Genomic DNA, 24,032 nt, shown 5'->3' with positions numbered 1-24,032 from the left:
TTTTTTTAATGCTGCCTAAAATGAGTAGCTCAGAGCTGTAGCACATTCCTATGAAAGGAGATATGCACAGTCTGGGGCTGTGTAAAAACCACACATTTAAAGCACATTCCCTGAACTACCTTGGGAACTGTAGTTTAAGGGTGCTAGGAATTGTAGTTCTGTGTGAGGGGTAAACTACAGTTCCCAAGAGCCTTTGGAGGCTCTTTGCTTAAAAGATGCTTTGAATGTATTGCGTGTCTGCAGCCTGAGATGAGACCAAGTGGGGCGTGTGAGCATTTCACTGCAAATATTGCTACTCGAATTAATTATTATTGATTTGATTTATTATCTACCCTTTCCCTTTAGGTCTCAAGATGAGTCACAACAAGTTAAAACACAACAATTTCCAGAGTTCCTTGGGAAGATGAAATTGTTGTTGAACCGTTTTTGAGAATCGTCGGCCTCTGAGGGGAATGGGAGGGTTTCTCAGCACCCTTAACAAACTTCAGTTCCCAGGGAACTTTGAGGGACCCCATGCTTATTTAAAGCACAGTGGTACCTCGGGTTACATACACTTCAGGTTATATACGCTTCAGGTTACAGACTCCACTAACCCAGAAATATTACCTCGGGTTAAGAACTTTGCTTCAGGATGAGAACAGAAATCATGCTCCTGCGGTGCGGCAGCAGCGGGAGGCCCTATTAGCTAAAGTGGTGCTTCAGGTTAAGAACAGTTTCAGGTTAAGAACAGATCTCTGGAACAAATTAAGTACTTAACCTGAGGTACCACTGCATCATGATACTTCTTTGAATATATGTATAGGATAGATGGGCCCTGGTGGGGAGGCAGGTACCTTTCACACAAATTGTCACACAGGGAAGAGAAGTGGAAAACCACGTTGAGAAAGAAGGGGTTGGCAGAAGAGACAGAATAAGATGGTGGCCATTTTTTGTCTTTGGACCCAACCATTTGTGGCATGTGACCCCTCCCTCAAGATTTCCCACAAGGGAACGCATTGACCTTGACGTTAAAAGGAGTTGTGTCCCTGCAACTCTTAACGTGATTTTCTGGCCATAGCTGCACCGTTGCCTAGGTAACATATGAAAATATATCAGTGGGGAACCTGATTTAAATAGTTCATTTAATCTGATTTATTTAAACCAGCCTTTTCTCTTGCTGATTTAAATTGACTTGATTTGCGTAAGTCACTTCACACTGGCTCTGTGTGGCCTGTTCCTGTGACCACCAAGCTAACCCGCTGCCTTCGGAGTCGGTTGCCAGCCAAGCTGGTTTTGCACATGGAGTTGTGGGACGGGCACCATCTTGTCTCTCACCCCAGGCAACGAAATATCCTGGGCTGGACGTTCTTGGAGCTGTTACATGATGAATATGGCAGCCGCCGTTTGTCAACTTTAATCATTGTGAGTTATGTAAAGAAAGAAACTCTCCTGGCAGTAGCAAGAACGCCTTCCTCATAGAGGGGAGGGCAGTATCTCAGCGGCAGAGCAGATGCTTTGTATACAAGAAGGTCCAGAAAGCCACAGGTTCAATACATGCCCTCGCCCAGTGGAAATTGTTACAGGTTTCCCAATTGCTTTTGCAGGAGTTGCCTGTAACCGGATACAGTGGTACCTCGGGTTAAGAACTTAATTCGTTCTGAAAGTCTGTTCTTAACCTGAAACTGTTCTTAACCTGAAGCACCACTTTAGCTAATGGGGCCTCCGGCTGCCACTGCGCCACCAGAGCACGATTTCTGTTCTCATCCTGAAGCAAAGTTCTTAACCCAAGGTAGTATTTCTGGGTTAGCGGAGTCTGTAACCTGAAGCGTATGTAACCCGAGGTACCACTGTAATATAACTCCCATCATCCCTTACTGCTGGTCCAACTTGCTTGAGATGATGGGAGTTGTAGTCCGACAACATCTGAGGACCCAAGGTTGAAAACGGCTGGTCTATAATATGTTTGTGAGTAGACCAGGGATGCAGGTGGCGCTGTGTGTTAAACCACAGAGCCTAGGACTTGCTGATCCGAAGGTCGGCGGTTCAAATCCCCACGACGGGGTGAGCTCCCGTTCCTCGGTCCCTGCTCCTGCCCTCCTAGCAGTTCGAAAGCACGTCAAAGTGCAAGTAGATAAATAGGTACCGCTCCGGCGGGAAGGTAAACGGCGTTTCTGTGCGCTGCTCTGGTTCGCCAGAAGCGGCTTAGTCATGCTGGCCACATGACCCGGAAGCTGTATGCTGGCTCGCTCGGCCAATAAAGCGAGATGAGCTCCGCAACCCCAGAGTCGGCCACGACTGGACCTAGTGGTCAGGGGTCCCCTTTACCCCTTTACCTAGGTCAGAGTTTGCCAACTGTTTGGCCCATTTGCCAGCCAGAGAAACTGTCCTGAGCACCTGTTCAACCAGATGCCCGTGTGAAACTGGCAAAGCAGGGCACGAGCTCAACCTGTGAGCTCCTACCTGCTCTGCTCTTCATATCTGTTGTGTTGTTAAGCAAATCCGCTGCTTTAGGATGCTGGGCAAGCCCACCATGGATTCCAGTTCAGCTCAGACACCTGCACACCTGCATGCCAGCAGAGTTCTCTGCAGGGACTACAGCAGCCGGGCCTGGCCTCGCTAGCTTAGGTCACCTCATACTTCTGTGTGGCATGACGCCACTCCCTAGCTGGGAGGGGAGCGACTCCACCTGGCCCGTTGCCTTACCTTGGCTGAGCTGCAGAAAGCAGGGCTGAGCCCTCCCCTCTCTCCCTCCCATCGCCTGGCACCGCACGAAGGGAGGAGGAGCTGCCTGGGAGCTTTCTCCAGGGAAGCACAGCCCAGCTCTTGAGGTGTGTGTGTGTGTGTATGTGTGCGAGAGAGAGAGAGAACGAAACTGAGCACGGAGAGTTTGTGTGCGGGCTGCCAATGTGCCCAAATTGGCCAGGGGTGCAGCACTCCACTAGCTGCCTGCCCAAGGCCCAGAACCGCAGCAGGGACACATGAACAGGTAGGAGTCGGGCCCTTCTCTCTCCCAGTTCCCCAGGCCTGGCAAATTGACAAGCAAGAACTCCGGGCTTCCTTCTGCACTCCAAGCCCAACAGACAGCCATCTGCTGCCAGGCAAGGAGGGGTGGGTGCGAAGGGCGTCTAGTTATTTTATTTCTGATCTGAAGAAGTGTGCGTGCACACGAAAGCTCATGCCAATAACAAACTTAGTTGGTCTCTAAGGTGCTACTGGAAGGATTTTTTTTATTTTGTTTTGACACGGCTACCTACCTGTAACTAGTTATTTTATTTTATTTTGCAACGGGGTGGGTGGCTGGAAGGTGACTGAATGCAAAAAAGGGAGCTTATTTGCAAACTATCCGTTTCTTAGCATAGGCCGAAGGGTAAGAAGCAGCAGATCCTGAGATTTCTGCTCAGCTAAGCTGCTTGGAGGACCTCAAGAGCTGAGTTTGACACACACACACAAAACATCCCACTTGCTATAATTGGGATGGTTCTATTCTGGCATGTTTAATGGGAGAAGGTGGGTGTTGGCTGTTTGCCCCAAAAAGTGGGGAGGGAGAGAATATTAGTAGATGTGCTCTGTGGAAGAGACACGTGTGTGTGTGTGTGAGTTTTTCTAGCTAAACTTTGCCTTCAGAATTTATTAAGAGTAAGGATCCCAGTCAAGTACCAGGCTGCTTTTTTAGAACAATGCAGGGTTCCAGCGATAACTGGAAATTGGCACGCAATTCAAAAACCTTAACTCAGCTTTCAGTTTTTTTGTGTGTGTTTTTTTAGGCAGCAAGTTTCTAGCCCTCAAGGCAATGAAGTTAGACTTGCAAGTGTTTGGGCGGTGCCTGCTCAAATTGGAGATTTTCAGTTGTCAAAAGTTGGGGTGTGAGGAGTCTACATAGTTCTTTTCCATGCCCGCAGCTCAAAGAATAAATTATGCAAAATAAGCACATAGAGGCCAGTCTGTCTGTCTATCTTTTATTCTTTCAGACATTGGTCACAACAGAAAATAAGAAAGCAATCATTAACAATAATCACACACACCAAAAATGCGCTCTCTCTCTCTCTATATATATATATATATTGTTCATCACATTATAAAAGAGTAAAGGGGAAAAAAGACTTTTCGAAGCTGCCCAAGCAAATCTTGCCACTGCTAAAAGAGTCACTCTATCACAAGAAGACAGCAGAAAGTCAGTTCTTGCAACTCACACCAGTTGACTTTCCCCTTGAGGTGGATCTAACATTTTTAGTTGCAATCACAGAGAAGACAAGGCAAATAATAATAATAATAATAATAATAATAATGATGATGATGATGATGATGATGATGATGTGGCCTATTTTTCACCAAGCCACTGCTACAAGGACAAAGTCTCAGATCATAGTTTTAAAAATAAAATTAAAAAACCCTTCTAAAACTACAGTTTTCATTAGTTGCATTCTGAGCCAATTTAAAACAGTTCAAAGAGTAGGGCAATTATGTTTAATTTGTATAATTGATGGGAGTCACTGAATTTCATTTCTGTTGGTTCAGATTCTTTTTGTAGTGCAGAAACATGCGCAGCCCCCTACTTTGAGGTGGGCTTCTCGACTGGGACTACATGAAATCTCTGGCTCTACAGCCCAGATCTGACAATTTGGGCCATGGATTATAAAAGGAGCTGCCCCTCCGCCCTTCGGCTTTTGATGTATTTTGTCTATGAAGTCATTTGATTATTTTTTTACACCGGGTTGAGAGGATGAAGAGTTGAACTTAGGCACTCATCCATACTTGTCCTGAACTTTACTGCTGAATTGGAACAATCGTCCATTTGGTTTTCCTGCGGATGGATGTTTGTTCCAGTTCAGCGCCAAAGAGCAGGTTTTCCTGGGGAAAGTGGCAAGGGCAAATGGAAAACCTCTCAGACTCATGCTTTCTAGGCAGAAGTGTGGCCAAGTCCCTAGTCTAGCAGCCTGAGTGTCTCGTGCTACGTGTGTAATGAAATTTCAGTTGTCTTGTGGGGCCTGGAAATAGGTTAACCATATCCTCGGAGTCTCCTGTTTGTAGGATAGAACCAGACACCAGACTTCTCTGGTATAAGTTTCCCATTACAGTCATACCTCGGGTTACAGACGCTTCGGGTTACGCGTTTTCAGTTTATGGATGCGCCAAAACCCAGAAGTACTGGAACAGGTTACTTCCGGGTTTTGGCACTCGCACATGCGCAGAAGCGCTAAATCACGCTTTGCATGCTTAGACGCGGCGCTGCGGGTTGCAAACACTGTGGGTTTCAAACTTGCCTCTCGCATGGATCACGTTCGCAACCCGAGCGTCCACTGTATCTAGCTAGTGTAGGATCAACTTAACCCTTGGGGGATACACTCCGTTTTGGGGGAGAAATGTAAAAATGCAGTGTCTGCAGTACAGTAATCGGCATGTCTCAGCTATCGAGATACCTGGCTCAGTGTACCCTAATAATTTTGGTATGTCCATGATTGAGTTGATCAGGACATGTGCATTTTGTTGGAAGCTGCCCAGAGTGGCTGGGGAAACCCAGCCAGATGGGCGGGGTATAAATAATAAATGATGATGATGATGATGATGATGATGATGATGGAAGTCCAGCAGGGCAGGGAGTCTAGGCTGCTTGCATACCTTCACAGGTGAGCAGCAACAACTAATGAAAAGATATAAGAACCTGAGACCCCCTCTCTTAGGTGTGGCCACCACTTAATTGCTGGCAGAGTTTCTGTATCATTAACGGGGGTGGGGGATAATCCTGTTGCTACACATTAATAAAAGGGCCTGTCCATTTAATTTCTGCTGGTGGAGCACATGATGATGCTGAGTACATCAGCTGGCTACCTGATCCCCAGGCATGCCCTCACATGGTGGAAATGCATAGCCCACACGATGGCTTGGCCTGCTCTCAGTGTTCATTGCCAAACCCCTGTTTTTGTCTTCAGGGGAGGCTATGGTTCCTGGCTCCCTGGACTTTTGCCCCCATTCCAGGCTTTATACTCCCCATCCTCAGTGCAGAGCAGGAGGAATACCCCCTGGCAACCCAGTGCCAACAGAGAATTATATATTTAAAAAGCCCAGCTTCAGGAATAGCTCTGCTTTTCTGCCTGGAGAAGCCATTAGGGGGTGGGTGGGGGGTGGGAGCCACTGGCTGTTTCCCACCCTGCCCCCTCTGTGAAAGGGAAGCATCCCATCAAAGCTGAAGGGAGGCTGGGCAGGGAGAGTTGCTTAGAATGGGAGAGGATAAGCTATTCTTGGTGCTTTTATGAGAAAGCCTGGTGCAAGACACAACAAGTGCATTCCTGCTGCGCTGCTGCCAGGCTCCCTGGGAACGGACTGTGGCTGGGCAAGGCATGGGCTTGGCCACCTCTTTTGTCCCCACAGCTTCCAATTTCGGGCCAAGCCAGCACTGTGTGCTCAGCTTTCTTTTCTCGGCAGCGGCCGCTACAGGCTCCCTTGGCTACCAGGCCGTGAACTCTTGTCCCAGCCAGGGGACCGGCCGGCAATCTGGGGTGTTGATCTTGTTTAGCATGCCGTTCAAATTGCAGTGAGCTTCTCTATGAACTAGGGATGGGTAAATCTGTCAACCTTCGTTTCTCTCATTTCCTCATTTTTTCCAGCCTTAAGCTCAGTTCTGCAAAATGCTTTGCTGTTTTGCTTTCAAAGGCCCCCGGGAAAATTCATTGGCATTCGAGTGCGAATTTATCCTGATATACTTGCCTGTGAAATTGTGCCTATTATACACATTTTTGCAAAGCAATTTCCCCTAGTTTTGTATGTATGCATTTTTATGCACATGTTGCCCCAGTCCATGCATTCCCCCCCCCCCCCGTGTATTCCTTGGCTAGACAGCTGCAAAATTTGGAGACGTACAAATTTCAGAGGCGAAGGTTGTTTCAGTTTGCGAATTGTTTTGGAAACTGCAAATGAAGTAGGTTCTCCTTTAAATGCAAACCGAATCAAGTTTGACCCTCATTCTTACGCTGAGCAGACTGGAGCAGAAATGAGCAATGGACACAATTCTAGCCACTCCTGATATCTGCAAGTTTCCCTCAGCAGAGCTGTGGCAACTGGCAGGTGCAGTGAGAGACCAAACCCTCACCCAGAAAAAGTCAGATTTTAGACTAAAGTTACATATTGTTGTTGTTTAGTCGTTTAGTCGTGTCTGACTCTTTGTGACCCCATGGACCAGAGCACATCAGGCACTCCTGTCTTCCACTGCCTCCCACAGCTTGGTCAAACTTATGCTGGTAGCTTTGAGAACACTGTCCAACCATCTCGTCCTCTGTCGTCCCCTTCTCCTTGTGTCTTCCATCTTTCCCAACATCAGGGTCTTTTCCAGGGAGTCTTCTCTTCTCATGAGGTGGCCAGAGTACTGGAGCCTCAGCTTCAGGATCTGTCCTTTCAGTGAGCACTCCACCCAAGATGGACAGGTCATAGTGGAGAGTTTCGACCAAATGTGATCCACCTGGAGCAGGAACCGAGCCGCTCCAGTATCCCTGCCAAGAAAACTCCATGGACAAAGACAACAGGCATATAAAAGCTACATATACACCACACATTTAAAGCACACCCACCTACCCCAAGAACTGGGAATTGTAGTTCTCTGAAGGGTAAACTACAGTTCTCGTGATTCCTTTTTTCTTTGCGGGAGGGGGTTTATAGTGTGTGTGTATGCACCTCCTGTATCTAGCTTTCACCTCACAGACAACCATCTCCCCAAGGCAGGCGAGGCTGGACTGGGAGGGCCGCTGAGGCCTTGTATTTTGGTCTCCCCCCGAAGAAGAATCCTCCAGCCTTTTTCACCCCTTCCAGCGAGCCAGCCCTGGGCCTGTGCTTGCAGCAGGGCAGGCTGTGTGTGCCGCGGAGCAGAAAGAATAGGCTGTGACAATTCCCGTAGCTTAGAGACCGTTAGTCCCTTTCAGAGTCCCGGCTCCATTTGAATAAAAATCAGTCTCCAGCCCCGCTTGCCCACACTGAGAGAGGAGGGGTTGGGGGAGAGCCGGGTTATTTTTACCCACCGCCAGTTAAGTTCGCACGGCCGGAGTTCTCACGCGGCTTGGACAGCGGCAGACTTGGGACTCTTGGTCGACGGGGCAGGATTGGACTTTCTTGCAGGGCTGTGGGTGGGTCGGGGCGAGCAAGGAAGAGCGGAAGACATCAACCCAGCTTCTCGCTCTCCAAATCTCCCGTGCCCCTTATTTGAAGCAGCAACAGATGCATCAGTACCTGAAGAGGCCAGGGCAGCCCCGGCCCCGAGGTGAGTATTATAAGGGCATCTCTGAGGAGCAGCTCAAGGAAGCTGGCTTTGCCGGGAGGATGGGGGCCGCTGTGTCCGCTTGAACAATATCCCCCCCATCAAATCTGCCTCCAGGGCAGGAGGAACGAGGTTTCTGCTGTCGAGGGTGTCGCAGAGGTGATGGCTGTGTGCTTTCTACGTAACTCGAAAGGGTGTGTTTGTGTGTGTGGTGGAAATTTGGAACTGGCCGCTATGTAGAGTTTGGTGTCGGAGTGTTGTTGTTTTTTTCTTCACAAGCTGCAGGGAATTTTGGAGGTGGAAGTGGCGGGGTCTGTGTCTAGAGCAGCGGTTCCCAACCTTTTCTTTGGCCATGCCCCTCCTAAGCATCTCTAAAATCCTAGTGCCCCCCCCCGCCCCGTGACGTATAATTCTTATTATTCAAAGTGAACTCCTATTCACGTGGAGGAAGCCTAAAAGGCCATTCACTGTTAATAACTCATTCTCGAATTGCCCCCCCCCTAAAAATCAAATTGCCCCCCCCCCGTGGGGCATGTGCCCCATGTTGGGAACCATGGGTCTAGAGGGACAGCTTGCAGCTGCCCCCATCCCGCAAAAAGCCCTTTAAGTCCTCACAACTGTGTATACGTCATACATTCAAAGCACATGGCTTTCCCCTCCTGAGAATGGTGGTTTATCCCTCGCAGAGCTACGGTCCCCAGTGCCTCTAACAAACTGCAGTTCCCGGGATTCTTGGTGCTTTAAATGTATGCTGTGCATGCGGCCTTATTCTTCAGTTGCCTCCTCATGACCCAACCTTCTTCTCATGTGATTTCTCTTCCCTCAACACTTGGACACACAACCGCCTTTTCCTTTGACCACTTCTGCGTCTGCCCAGCCCTGCAAACTCTTCTTCTACCTCTCACACGTAAAATTCCTGCTGAATTTGTTCCCCTGAGGGCACAAACAAACAAGCTCACACGACACAATTTGCAGGTGTCTTTATGTAAATCTGTACAGATTTTAAAATCACGTGTGGACCAGCAGCGAATTAGTCTGAACTGGGGGAGGGGGGGTTTGAGGAAACAACCACCCAAAAATTTGGCGCCCGTCTGCACCACACATTTAAAGCACCACATTTAAAGTGGTCATGGCTTCCCCCAAAGAATCCTGGGAATTCTAAGGATGTTGAGGGTTTGTTAGGAGACCCCCCCCCCATAAAATAATAATAATAATAATAATAATAATAATAATAATAATAATAATAATAATTTATTTATACCCTGCCCGTCTGGCAGGGCTTCCCCAGCCACTCTGGGTGGCTTCCAACAAAATATTAAAATACAGTAACGCATCAAACATTAAAAGCTTCCCTAAACATTCCTTTCACATAAACAATAATTCCCTGGGAAGAGGGATTGACCGTTTAAACCACTCTGAGAATGGTCGCTTTGTGAGGGGAAGGGGGGGTCTCCCAATAACTCTCTACAGCGCCCTTAACAAACCACAGTTCCCAGAATTCTTTGTGGGGGAAGCCATGACTGTTTAAAGCGGTATGATGCTGCATTAGATTTACAGTGCAGATGGGGCCCAGATTGGCAGATTGCACCCCAACCCCCCCGGATCAGGCTTCAAGGCTTTCTAGAAGATATTTCTCTGGGCCACCCTTAGCCCAGTTGGTGCCCTCCATAAGTTTTGGACACTACAGCACCTATCTTCCCCAAACGCTGCCTGTACTGTGGATGATGTTGTTCCAAACATCTGGAGGGGTACCAGCTTACGGGAAGGACTGCTTCTGAGCTCTGTGCCTCATACCCTAACCCCACTCATCCTATACTCAGGCCCAAGGGTCAGCAACCTTTTTCAGCCGTGGGCCGGTCCACCATCCCTCAGACCATGTGGGGGGCTGGGCTATATTTTGAAAAAAAATATGAACGAATTCCTATGCCCCACAAATAACCCAGAGGTGCATTTTAAATAAAAGCACACATTCTACTCATGTAAAAACACGCTGATTCCCTGACCATCCATGGGCCGCATCTGGCCCCTGGGCCTTAGGTTGCCTACCCCTGCTCAAGCCATGTGTACACCTGATATTTCCCCCTCACGAATGAAGCTCTAGCCTTCCCACTAGTATGTAATATATCCACAATGTTTTTTGAGGGAGTCAGAAAGGGGACAACCCTGTTGAGCTACCTGTTTTCTTTTCTCTCTCTCTCTCTTCAGGTTGAAACTTCCCATGCTGCCCATGGCAATACTTCTCTACTTGCTTCTCTGGGGTAAGTGCTCAGACTTGGGACACATCCCTGTGGGGATGGACATTATCATCATCTTTATTATTATTATTATTATTATTATTATTATTATTATTATTATTATTACTATTCCCGGGCGTGTAACAGCTTGTCCACAGTTCTGCTTTGGCCCTTGCCTGGAAAGCATGGGTCTGAGTGGTTTTCCATTTGCCCCACCGCCTTTCGCCGGGAAAACCCTCTCTTTGCCACTGAATCAGAACAAACGTCATTCCACGGAAAACCAAATGGATATTTGTTGCGATTTGGCAGTAAAGATCAGCCTTTCCCGGAGGAGAGCAGCAGGACAAGCGGAAGTGTGGGCAAGCCCTCAGTCTCTTTACATGCGGTTGCCTGCTAATCTGAAGGTGATTTCAGTTCTATTGACTACATATTGAACAAGAGTACCACATTTCCAAATACAGTAGTACCTCTGGTTGCGAACGGGATCTGTTCCGGAGGCCTGTTCGCAACATGAAAAGAGTGCAACCTGCAGCGGCTCATCTGCGCACGCACGGGTTGCGATTCGCCGCTTCTGCGCATGTGCGTGATGTCATTTTGCCCTTCTGCGCATGTGCGAGCGGCAAAACCCGGAAGTAACCATTTTCTGGTACTTCCGGGTTGCCGCGGGACGTAACCTGAAAGGACGTAACATGAAGTGGACGTAACATGAGGTATGACTGTAAAGGGCTTTCCCATGCTCCTTATTTGCCTATAAAGAAGGTTTTGTTTTTGCTGGGGCAATTTCTCCTTCCGTTGCAGCGCTACAATCCTGAATTCTGCACACCTACAGGATCCTGGGGGACCCTAGTGTAGGCAGAGTAGTTAAGGGCATACCTGCGCCATGCATTTAAAGCACATCCAAGGCAGGTTTGTAACACAAAAGAATCTTAGGAACTGTAGATTGTTACGGGTGCTGGGAACTACAAGGAGGTCACAGTTCCTGATATTCTTTGGGGGAAGTTCTGTGTTCTAAACCTGTGATGGATGTGTTTTAAATGCATGGTGTGCTCTGAGCCAGCTGGGATAGCTCAGTCGGTAGAGCATGAAACTCAGGATTGTGGGTTTGAGCCCCATGTTGGGCAAAAGTTTCCTGCATTGCTGGGGGCTTTGACTAGATGACCATTGTGGTCCCTTCCAGTGCTGGAGTTCTAAGATTCCAGGATTCCACCTGTTTTGCATGTGGAAGGTCCTAGGTTCAAAGCTTGGCATCTCGTAAGTTAGACCAACTAGGTAGCAGGTGATGAGAAAGACGTTTACCTGAGACCCTAGAGGTGGCTCCTTAAACCTAGGTTATGGGCGCAACAGTGGAAAGGCTAGGTGTGCTTTTTAAATATACAGTCATACCTCATGTTACGTCCGCTTCATGTTACGTGCTTTCAGGTTACGTCCCACGGTGACCCGGAAGTACTGGAAAGGGTTACTTCCGGGTTTCGCCGCTTGCGCATGCGCAGAAGTGCAAAATGACGTCACGCGCATGCGTGGAAGCGACGAATCACAACCCACACATGCACAGACGCGCCGCTGCGGGTTGCGCTATTTTCATGTTGTGAAGGGCCTCCGGAACGGATCCCGTTTGCAACCAGAGGTACCACTGTATAACAAGAATACGAAGCTGAAAATGAATGAACTGCAGCTAAAACATTGTGTTCATTTTTCACGTGGTCTAGTCCTTCCTCTGCCCACCCCACTCCCTAATATTCTTAAGAGGGTCTCTTCTCCAGTCTTCAGAGAGTAGCTGGAAGTGGGGAGGCAGAAAAAGGTCCTCCTTACCTTCCCCTCTGCAGTTTTAATCTGAAATCTTAGGTGCGGTACCGCGCCCAGAGCTCAGAAACTGCTCGTGCTAATGAAATTCCCTGTTGCAAAATGTGCCTGGAACAATGGGAGTTTCGAACACTGTTTACGTGCCCTCCCCCCCCCCAAAATATTTTATTCAAGTTGGCACCCCTGCCAGGGTGTGTTTATTCCGTAGAGACACCAAGTTTTTCATGTGCCATATAGGCTTTCTTGACTGACTGTGACTGGCATGTGCATATTCTCTGCCAGTGCTTGGTGAGGGCCTGCGTGTGGCAGCATGCCTAGACGCGTGCTGTGCACAAGTCATGCCGGAAGGCCCATCCTGAACGAGACACATCAGGGACTGGTAGGAACAAGGCAAGGCCGGACCTGCACCAGCTTGGCAACAAAAGATACTTTCTACCTACTGCAGTCTCCGCTCCACACCTCCCTGTAGCGACCTGTGCCCAGAAATATTCCCAAAAGGCATGCACAAGTGATGGTGGTATAACTCCTATTGATCAGTGACTAATTTCCAAAAAAGCTTGGGTTCAAAGCTTCCTTAAAATGCTATCCATGATCCCAGATGCATGGTGTTAGATTGTGGTTAACATGTGGCAGAGGCACTCTGCATGTGTTGAGGCAAATTATTTTCAATTGCTTTCTGTGTTGCAGGGCTAAGTCCAGCTGGTAGTACCTGAACTCATGCCATTCTACAAGCTTCCTTGATCATCTAGCTATCAATCATCTAGCTATCAATCATCTAGCTATCTATCAGTGTGGTACCAGTGTGGTATAGTGGTTAAGAGCGGTAGACTCGTAATCTGCTGCTGGGTGACCTTGGGCCAGTCACACTTCTCTGAAGTCTCTCAGCCCCACTCACCTCACAGAGTGTTTGTTGTGGGGGAGGAAGGGAAAGGAGAACGTTAGCTGCTTTGAGACTCCTTAGGGCAGTGATAAAGCAGGATATCAAATCCAAACTCTTCTTCTTCTATCTATCTATCAATCAACCTACCTACCTATCTATCTATCTATCTATCTATCTATCTATCTATCTATCTCTATCTATCTATCTATCTATCTATCTATCTATCTATCTATCTATCTATTTTCATATCTATCTATCTATCATCTATCTATCCATCTATCTATCTATCTATCTATCTATCTATCTATCTATCTATCATCTATCTATCTATCTATCTATCTATCTATCTATCTATCTACAGTGGTACCTCGGGTTAAGTACTTAATTTGTTCCTGAGGTCCGTTCTTAACCTGAAACTGTTCTTAACCTGAAGCACCACTTTAGCCTATGGGGCGCCTGCTGCTGCCGCGCCACCGGAGCACGATTTCTGTTCTCATCCTGAAGCAAAGTTCTTAACCCAAAGCACTGTTTCTGGGTTAGCGGAGTCTGTAACCTGAAGCTTATGTAACCTGAAGCATATGTAACCCGAGGTACCACTCTATCATCTATCTATCTATCTATCTATCTATCTATCTATCTATCTATCTATCATCTATCTATCTATCTATCTATCTATCTATCTATCTATCTATCATCTATCTGTCCATCTATCATCTATCATCTATCATCTATATCTATCTATCATCTATCTATCTATCATCTATCTATCTATCATCTCCCACCTTATCTCACAATCCAATATCTCTCTAGTCTAGGAGCTTATGATGATGAGGTATTCTTCAGTAATATTCGTCCTAATAATGCAGTTTATCTATAACACTCAAGAGCAGCTCAGAAGAACAGGATACTCCGTTTAGTCCCAGGATTTGCTGTCATTAGCAGAGTTTATCTCTGGGATGTGTAAAGCAATAAACTGAGAAGGCAGTAATTGAACATGTGCAGAGTGCCTTTCCCCCCTTAGTCACAGCTAGCTCCATGGTGGCCAGCGTTTTTTACTAGGCTGTTCAGCACTGAAGTTCATGGGCAGAAACGAAATGGGGAACACGTTTCACATCAGCAGAAATCTTCCCCTGCTTAATATTTACACATATTTATGAACCAGCAGAAAGGCATTCGATGGCAGGAAGTGTGGCTTGTGGGCAGTCTTGAAACACACCCCGACAGACACACACATACACCTTGTGTCTTTTTAAAGAAATAAACTACACGGTGTGCCCAGGTGAGGCTGCTTTGGAATGCTTCCAGGACATGCCTTTGGCTGGACAGCCATATTTTGTGGTTAATCATTGGCAGGAGTTGTGGGTAGGAGAAGGGGCAGCGCTTGCTGGACTGAACCGGATATGCAGCATGCGGAGGGCAGCCGCACCCTGCTGGAACGTGTGCATGAGAATATAAACATAAGGAGAGGCCTGCAAGATCAGGCCAAAGGCCCACCTCGCCCGCCATCCTGATATCACAGCGGCAAACCAGATGTCTATGGCTAGTGGCCGTTTTGGCTAGTGGCCATGGGTGGTCTTACCCTCCATGTATGTTGACATGGGAATGGGCAAAGGCCTGTCCTCCAGAGCTCCTCTGGCTTGGGGGACTGCTTTAAACATGGCCAAGGCTGGCCCAAGACATTTTGGTGCCTGAAGGAAGGACATACAGTACACACACACACACACGCCAGACTGGTAGTTGAAGCTTCCTTCAACACTGGTAAAAGAACAACAGCTTCTCCCACACCTGAGGCAGCAGGCAGCAAAATTGGCACCGGGCAGGCTAGCTAGGGACGCAGGTGGCGCTGTGGGTTAAACCACAGAGCCTAGGACTTGCCGATCAGAAGGTCGGCAGTTCGAATCCCTGCAATGGGGTGAGCTCCTGTTGCTCGGTCCCTGCTCCTGCCAACCTAGCAGTTCAAAAGTACATCAAAGTGCAAGTAGATAAATAGGTACCGTTCCGGCGGGAAGGTAAACGGCGTTTCCGTGCACTACTCTGGTTCGCCAGAAGCAGCTTAGTCATGCTGGCCACATGACCCGGAAGCTGTACACCGGCTCCCTCGGCCAATAAAGCGAGATGAGCACTGCAACCCCAGAGTCGGTCACGACTGGACCTAATGGTCAAGGGTCCCTTTACCTAGGCTAGCTTAGGGGTCTCAAGGAAAATGTTGAAGGGGGAGTGTGCACTGCCGCAGCCCATCCCACATCCCTTCCTCTGCCTAATGGTAGGGCCGGCCCACTTTACAAAGTTCCTGAATGCAAGTGTGACCGTAGCATCCATTTATCCAGCTTCTTTGTGAACCTAGTTTTGTTCTTTGCTCCCAAGACCGTTCCCAGGAGACACCAGCAGTCGCTGTGAGAGCTGTAGCTCTTGGACCGGATTAGGGACTCATAGCCTGCTTCCGCTTTCTCCTTAACAGTATTCCTTTGACAAAGTCCTCCTGACGCGATCATCAGCGCTAGGATCCTGGCACATGCAGACCTTCTCTCCTCTCCCCCCCCCCACTTTCTGATCCGAAGACTGACAGGGTCGTAGGCAGGTCAGCCCCGTGTTCTGCCAGTACTAACAAGCACCCTTTGTGCTCTGGTATTAAAAGCTTCAGCATGTGACGGACGCTTTCTGCTGACGCTGAGGAGGAGAAGGTGTAGGAAAGAAGGGAAGGGTTCTTATTTCACCAGTCTCAAGCGCTGCTTCATGCGACTGGGTGAGCAACAAGATGGGGTACCATCAAAAGGTGGCAGGACCACTCGCGAGCTTCCATGACAAATTTAGGTCAGGTCCTCAGGGTGCAGTGTTACAGACAGTGTGTTTACACACCCCTCACAAGAGGATGGTATGAACAGGTGCCACATCTTTCTCGCAACTTGTTTCTGAAATGTAATATTTGGGATGAGAGCTAGGACACATCCACAACATACCATACCATACCATACCATACCATACCATACCATACCATACCATACCATACCATTATGCCACTATAACACCCATTGCTTCCCCTAAAGAACCCTGGAAGCTGTTGTATATTAAGGGTGCTGGGGAACTATACCTCAGCACCCTCAACTAAAATACAGAGCCCAGGATTTTTTTAGGGGGAAGCCATAAACGTTAAAGCAGTATAAAAAGGTAAAGGTAAAGGACCCCTTTTGCACCTAGGATCAATAATAGGGTGCCCATTATTTTCTCTACTTAATAATGATAAACAAACTTTATCATTATTATTTTTTAAATAGTAACATCCCATGCCAGCCTTAGTTTGGTTTGGTTTAGTTTTCATGTGTTTTTCTCATGAAGTTCTTTTTGATATTTAGGTTATACGGATCAAACTCAATAAAAAATACTTTAGAAAAAGAAAGAATACGATGCCCAGTAGTTAGAATCATAGAATCATAGAATCATAGAGTTGGAAGAGACCACAAGGGCCATCGAGTCCAACCCCCTGCCAAGCAGTAAACACCATCAGAGCACTCCTGACATAAGATCAGTTCTCCTGATCTTATTATAAACTTGCTCTGTGCTGCGAGCTCTTGAATAGTGTTCCTAATCTAAGGGCTTAGTTGCCTGCTCAGTTTTACTGAAATATACTGAAATATATTCATGGAGATCATCTGAGGTGTTTGAATATCAAATTAAAAACAGAGAAGAAAGCTTAGAGGCTCTCGACTGTTTAATCTCAAGATCCACGATCATGTCATTCTTCCATGTGCATTATCTTGAAGACAAAATGATGGGGGAGATTAGAATTTTCACATAATGCATGCCACAAACAGCCTTGGATTCTCCGAAGCGTATGAGTGGTTTGGAGATGAGAATTTGGGGGGACAATCAGTCCTTCCCAGAGTTGGTTCCCCCACTCCCCCTTTTCATATTGCAGACAGCAAGTATCATAGACTATTACTTTATAGACCATGTTCCAGATCTTTGCTTAGATGGGAAAAGTTAGGTGTATAGTGGTACCTCGGGTTAAGTACTTAATTCGTTCTGGAGGTCCGTTCTTAACCTGATACTGTTCTTAACCTGAAGCACCACTTTAGCCGCGCCGCCAGAGCCCGATTTCTGTTCTCATCCTGAAGCAAAGTTCTTAACCCAAGGTACTATTTCTGGGTTAGCGGAGTCTGTAACCTGAAGCGTATGTAACCTGAAGCGTATGTAACCCGAGGTACCACTGTATTGGCTTTTCTTTCCATAAGTAAAACAGGATAACATTTCTGTGGTGCCTTCTGTGCAGCTTTTACATGCAGCCCCGACACCTATTTTGGGAACTTTTGACAGTGGACAGATCATAAGATCCTAAAACAGCCTCGGGCTTTTTCTTCCTTTCCTGGCCAGTCCGGTTAGCCGATGCTCAGGGCACAGAATCTCCTGACCTGTTGTACCATGGATGCTCAGAGGGCAGCTGCTACCCAGCCACAGGGAATCTTCTCATTGGGAGGATGCAGAGGTTGAGCGCCACATCCACGTGTGGCCTGGAGGGGCCTCAGGAGTACTGCATCGTCAGCCATTTGCAGGTAATGCCACATGGGTGTTGGCCAAGGGTGAAAGAACGGGGAGGGAGAAGATAACGAAAAAGGAGCTGTCAACGTGCTGGCCAGAGGGTCAATTGCATTTTCGGGATGTTTGTGTACAGTACCTTCAGAATTGTTACAGGAAAGACGTGTTGGGCCTGCTGCAGCAATAGGAAAACCCTGTGATTTTTTTAACTGCAGGCGGCAGAAAGACTTTTGAGGCAATGTTCCAGTAGCCGTTCATAGCCCTTCCCTTCCTATGCAGGAAAGCCCAGTGTCTCTCCTTGCATGGACAGGCCCTGTCTAGAGCCTGAGAAGATGTTCAATAGCCCAAAGAGCAAAAGCTTTTCAGTTCTAGAAGACTTAGCAGCTCCTAACAATATAGCTCAGCGTTTAACCAACGGAACCTAGTCTCTTTTCAAAACCTGGTCGCATCAGGTTATACAGATCAAACTCAATAAAAAACATTTTAGAAAAAGAAAGAATACGATGCCCATTAGTTCTCCTGATCTTATTATAAACTTGCTCTGTGCTGTGAGCTCTTGAATAGGTCACACCTACGCCATACATTTAGAATACATTCAGGCTCTGTGAGGAGAAAACTACATTCCCCGAGATTGTTTGGCGGAAGGCATTGCTTTAAATGATTGTAGAATGTTTTTTTAAATGTACAGTTGCAGGTGTGTCCTCCATCTTTCTGACAGTGGGCTTATCCGCTCTACTTTTTCCAGGCATGGTCTGCACTTTAAAGCTCTGTGTTTGAGTGCCCCCTCCTTTTTTTTTTTTGCTCTGGAGCTTCCGCTGCAGAAGTCTGCTCTTTAAAGCTCAATTGGAGCAAATGACAATCTGCGCAAAACGCTAAAGAGCGGGTTTTCAAAGGAAAGCTTCGGAACAAAAACTAAAAACAAGAAATCACTCGGATACAGAGCTTTTAAGCACAAACCTGTGCCTGGAAACAGCTGGGCAAAAGAAAAGTGTGTCCACCAAGTGTGGTTTGTGTCTTCCTCTAATTACAGGTGATAATAACTCTATCAGTGAGGGAGGGGGGTATTCTCTGAGGATTCCCCGCCGCCCCCCCGACCAATGACATTTAGTGTTCTTTTAAAATTATTTATTTCATTTTCCTTCTCACTTAAGCTATCTTACAACCGATAACCAGATTACCCCCCCCCCCAAAAAAAAACACACACGGGAAGAAGCAAACAGAAGAGATAATAATACAAAACAAGAAGGATGTAACTAAAGTAGAATCCTACTGACCTATCACCCTTTAAAAACCAAGATTTCCAAATGTTGAGAACTGTCCAGACAAATAGGTTTAATGCAATCACTGAAAAATATATAGCTGGTGACCAAAGAGAATTTGTAAAAAAACAGAAACAAGCAAACATTGTCTCTGAGGATTTACATGGTGCTTTTGTTGATTTTCAATCCACTATGGCTCTCTTGACAGGACTCTGAGAAATGCTTCCTTTGTGACTCACGCTCCCTGTCCCTGCGCGAGAGCCACCACATTGAGAATGTCATCTACCTGAGTGGTCAGGATGGTGAGCAGACCTGGTGGCAGTCTGAGAATGGTAAGTGTCAATAATAAAAGATTCGGAGTCCTTTTCTTTGGACCTTACCAAATGCACCAGTGGAGACTGAGTTACTCTTCTGTTCTGGAAAAGTTGGACTTTCTGTGGCATGGTAAAAGACAAACCACACAGAAAATACAGGATGACAATGATTCGACAATGGTTTTGTGTGGGATGCCCTGAAAAAAAAAGTGGAGAAAGCATGGCAAGTCCACATTAAATATCTAGTGTGGAAATACTCAAATATGCTCTAATGTTCATAAGGCCAGAACGTGACCAGCCCCAATCACTGCAGGCAGGCGGGACGCGGATGGCACTGTGGTCTAAACCACTGAGCCTCTTGGGCTAGCCAATCGGAAGGTCGGCGGTTCGAATCCATGCGACGGGGTGAGTTCCCGTTGCTCTGTCCCAGCTCCTGCCAACCTAGCAGTTCAAAAGCACACCAGTGCAAGCAGATAAATAGGTACCACTGTGGCGGGAAGGTAAACGGCATTTTCGTGCTCTTTGGCACTCGTCACAGTATTCCATTGCGCCAGAAGCGGTTTAGTCATGCTGGCCACATGACCCAGAAAGCTGTCTGCGGACCAACGCCAATTCCCTTGGACTGAAAGCGAGATGGGTGCCATAGTTGCCTTTGACGGACTTGACCGTCCAGGAATCCTTTACCTTTACCATTGCAGGCCAGTACATTTCTGAGCACAATTCAAAGTTTTGGTGTTGAGTTTTCAAGCCCTACATGGCTTCAGCCCTGTATACCTGAAGGATCGTCTCCACCCCCATTGTTTAACCTGGACACTGAGGTGGGTGGGTGGGGTTTAACCAGGAAACAGGCTTGAGTGTAAAGGGTTAAGCTCCCGTGCCTCATTCCCAAACCAGAGATGCATTCATAAATCTCTATTATAACGTGCAGTTTTTATCAGGAGATTATGAGCCTAGGCGATGTTATTTCAGAGCCTTGAAGGTAGCATGGCAGAGCTGTTTTTGTCTGCAGGCACACATATCCTTTCTTTTTTTGGTCCTGCTATGGTCTCTTCCTAAACAGGTTTTTCAGGATTTGAAGCCTCAGGAAGTAGAACTCAGAAACCAAAGCAGAACGGGAAAAATGAGAGCAGAGAAGCAGGGGGAATAAGTACAAACAATAATAATACCTCTTTTATACCATTTCCAAGGTTGTGATCAAATGTAAGCCAAGCCTCACTCACTCAAGGCATAGGAGTGAGCAAACCTACAGGGGAAGGTGGGAACATAAGTTACAGTACCTTACTTGACCTGCCTAGTAGGCCAGTACCCATCATTGGCCAAATTGGGCAGGTGGGTGGGGCTGCCCACCTGTCAGTCGCCTGACATCGCAATGACATCAGTTGGGAATGATTGGGAGTTCAAAGCACCAGGCTGGGTTTGCAAAGAGCCTGTGCTGCCAAAGAGCTACTGATCACCACTTATCAGCTGATAGAAAGTAGCTTCAAGACTGCTTTCTGCAGGGATCAACTACGCAAGTGGTGGCCAAACTTGGCCTTCCAGCTGTTTTGGGACTACAATTCCCATCATCCCTGACCACTGGTCCTGTTAGCTAGGGATGATGGATGTTGCAGTCCAAAAACAGCTGGAGGGCCAAGTTTGGCCACCACTGAACTATGCGGTCAGTTTCTCACAGGGAGCTCAGTGATGCAGCTGACATAGGATGTCAGGTGTGGGGCAGGTAGGTGTGGTACAGTGGTACCTTGGGTTAAGAACTTAATTCGTTCTGGAGGTCTGTTCTTAACCTGAAACTGTTCTTAACCTGAGGTACCACTTTAGCTAATGGGGCCTCCCGCTGCCTCTGCGTGATTTCTGTTCTCATCCTGAGGTAAAGTTCTTAACCCGAGGTACTATTTCTGGGTTAGCAGAGTCTGTAACCTGAAGCATCTGTAACCTGAAGCGTCTGTAACCCGAGGTACCACTGTACTGTTGTTTAGGGAAAACAGCCTTGCAGGCCAAAATGGGACCTGTGTAAGTCTTGCATTGAGGAAAATTTCCTCTCCCACAACGTATTTAAATGAGGGGTGCTCCTAGTCTTACTGCTGTCCTTCTCTCTCACTACCACCACAGGTGTAGAACAGGTCAGCATCTCCTTGGACCTGGAAGCCGAGTTCCACTTTACTCACCTCATAATGAAATTTAAGGTACTGAGATCTCTACCAAAAGGGTGGAAACACTGCAATGAATACCGGATGCCTTTATGGGAACTAACAGGAGCACAGCTGACGAAATACCCAATAAGCACTGCTACCTCTAATACTAGGGACGAGGGTGGTGCTGTGGGTTAAACCACAGGGCCTAGGACTTGCCAATCAGAAGGTCGGCGGTTCAAATCCCCGCAACCGGGTGAGCTCCCGTTGCTTGGCCCCAGCTCCTGCCAATCTAGCAGTTTGAATGCACGTCAAAGTGCAAGTAGATAAATAGGTACCGCTCCGGCGGGAAGGTAAATGGCGTTTCCGTGCGCTGCTCTGGTTCGCCAGAAGCGGCTTAGTCATGCTGGCCACATGACCTGGAAGCTGTACGCCGGCTCCCTCGGACAATAAAGCGAGATGAGTGCCGCAACCCCAGAGTCGGCCACGACTGGACCTAATGGTCAGCGGTCCCTTTACCTTTACCTTACCTCTAATACTAAGACAGCGGTGGCATTCTTTATGTATTTCAGTAGGTACCCTGCCTTTCTGCAGGTGACACCGAAGGTAGATGGGTCTCTGTGCCTAACTAGGTGTGACATTAAAATAGTGCCAATGGAGGGATTGGCAGCTGATGCAAATAACAGACTAATGGAGTGATATTCTTTGGGATTACAGTGGGGGGAAAGGGTTAGGAATATAGGTGGCTGCTTTTTACTGAGTGAGACTACTGGGCCATCGAGCTCAGTACTGTTAACACACTAATGGGCAGCAGCTTCTCAGAATTTCAAACATGGTTGTCTGCCAGCCCACACCTAGAGATGCCAGGAATGGAACCTGGGACCTAGTATATATAAAACAGATTCTCTACCACTGAGTTACAGCCCTTCCTTAAATTCCTTCTTGCTCCCTGTGGCAATCCTGATAATTATCAGTGCCCTCCCCCTTTCACAGTGGCTGCTATTGGCATATTTTATGTGCTAAATGCAAAGTCACATTTCACGATATGTCTAGTGTGGTGGTAAACCAACAACAAACCTTGACTTCTGTTGATGGCTAGTTTGGAGCGAAACAAACACTACGAGCCAGGATCTGGATGACACGACAGGCCTGTCCCAGAATCCCAGAGGAATGCTGGAGGAGTTGAGATGCTAGAAGCAAAAATTCGCTCGCAATCAAATTAAAATGCGGTCATTCCTCCACTTGCCCGTGTGGAATCTGCAGAGCACCTGAAAACTCTCCGAACCTGCAATGAGAAAACCCAGTTTCTCCTCTTCACAAGCACCTGCCTTGCTTTGCTGAAATGTTTTAGGTTTTTATTTAGAGTTACTTTTTTGTGGTTGAGGGGGGCAGATTGGTTGGAGAAGGAACGCTGAAACTCAACTGTCCACTTTGCCCCCCTTTTCTCATGCAGACATTCCGCCCAGCGGCCATGTTGATTGAACGTTCGTCAGATTTCGGGCACAGCTGGAAGGTTTATCGCTACTTTGCCTTCAACTGCTCCAAGCTCTTCCCTGGCGTCCCCATGCAAGTCCCGACACACGTCAACCAGGCAATCTGTGACCAGCGATACTCCGAGATTGAACCCTCCAGCCATGGCGAGGTCAGTGCTACCCTGCTAAAGGATTAAGGAGCAGAGCCACCTTTACTCCCCCCAAAAAACCCACAAAAACAAAACAAAATGAGGTTTAGAATTTCATGGCCAGATACTGTACTAATCAAAATTTTGTCAAATTCAGATTTTTAATCTGGGGATGAATTTGGGAAATGCTCAATTCTGCAATATTCTAACATATAGAATAAGAGAACAAGAAGAACATACGTTTAAAGAAGATTGGAAAACATTTATTGACTATATGGGAAATAATTGTGTACGGCTGAAAACGCTGGCAGCATTAAGATAAATTCGGCAGTGTAAATAAGTTTTGCTGGGTGTGATAATGGAATAGTCTCTTTCAGTTTTGCTAGATGGATACACATGCGTTGGGGCCTAACTGGCCAAAATGCCAGAGATCCATGATCAGATCTTTTGTTTTTAAATTGGAGCAAATATCAGCTGTGGGAGAAGAGGAAGGGTTTAACCCTTTCCTCCCAAACCACTTTCCTGATGAAAATCCCCCACCCCCAGCTGCTATTTATTCCATTAAGGTAAAAATTGCATGTACATCTTAACTTTTCTCTGTAGGTGATTTTCAAAGTGCTGGATCCAGCGGTGAAAGTTGAGGACCCATACAGCCAGGAAATCCAAGGTACGAATGTAACAAGCAGCAGGGGATGGCATAGTGGGGGGAGAAGAACTTGCCTGACCTCCAGGCAGGTGAATTAATGTTGCTTACCATGAAGAGGAGGTGCAAACGTACTGGTTGGAATGCTGGATGTGGTGTGCCTGGACTAGATCAGTGAGTAAACAAACCAACCCCTGTGTTGCAAAATATGAGTCAGCAATATCAAAAGCAAAGGTACGTTTAGCAAACCCTCACCACAATCAACTCCCACCCGGAAACCTATGTCCCCACTGTGGAAGGACGTGTGGATCCAGAACTGGCCTCCACAGTCACTTATGGACTCACTTTTAAAACCGTGTTTATGGAAGACAATGTTACTCAACTACGAGTGATCGCAAAAGCAGAAA

The 24,032-nt window shown here is 47.2% G+C and overlaps 1 protein-coding gene across 1 annotated transcript in view; it reads left to right on the top strand.

Annotated features, from left to right (window-relative positions):
* Positions 1 to 2,813: 2,813 nt before the first annotated feature.
* The window catches only part of LOC309337313 (laminin subunit beta-1-like), a 70,222-nt gene continuing 49,003 nt past the window's right edge, over positions 2,814 to 24,032 (top strand). Inside the window, exons 1-7 of the mRNA XM_081854093.1 lie at positions 2,814 to 2,965; positions 10,424 to 10,476; positions 17,501 to 17,679; positions 19,130 to 19,253; positions 21,342 to 21,415; positions 22,815 to 23,003; positions 23,586 to 23,649. Coding sequence (XP_081710219.1) covers positions 2,958 to 2,965; positions 10,424 to 10,476; positions 17,501 to 17,679; positions 19,130 to 19,253; positions 21,342 to 21,415; positions 22,815 to 23,003; positions 23,586 to 23,649 — 691 coding nt within the window. The 5' untranslated portion in view covers positions 2,814 to 2,957. The remainder of the gene's footprint in view (positions 2,966 to 10,423; positions 10,477 to 17,500; positions 17,680 to 19,129; positions 19,254 to 21,341; positions 21,416 to 22,814; positions 23,004 to 23,585; positions 23,650 to 24,032) is intronic.

The sequence above is a fragment of the Podarcis erhardii genome (genome assembly GCF_964252035.2).
Source record: "Podarcis erhardii genome assembly, chromosome: 2".
NCBI classification, from domain to species: domain Eukaryota; kingdom Metazoa; phylum Chordata; class Lepidosauria; order Squamata; family Lacertidae; genus Podarcis; species Podarcis erhardii.
Note: the sequence above shows the minus strand (reverse complement) of the source record. Positions and strands in the feature narration are given on the sequence as shown.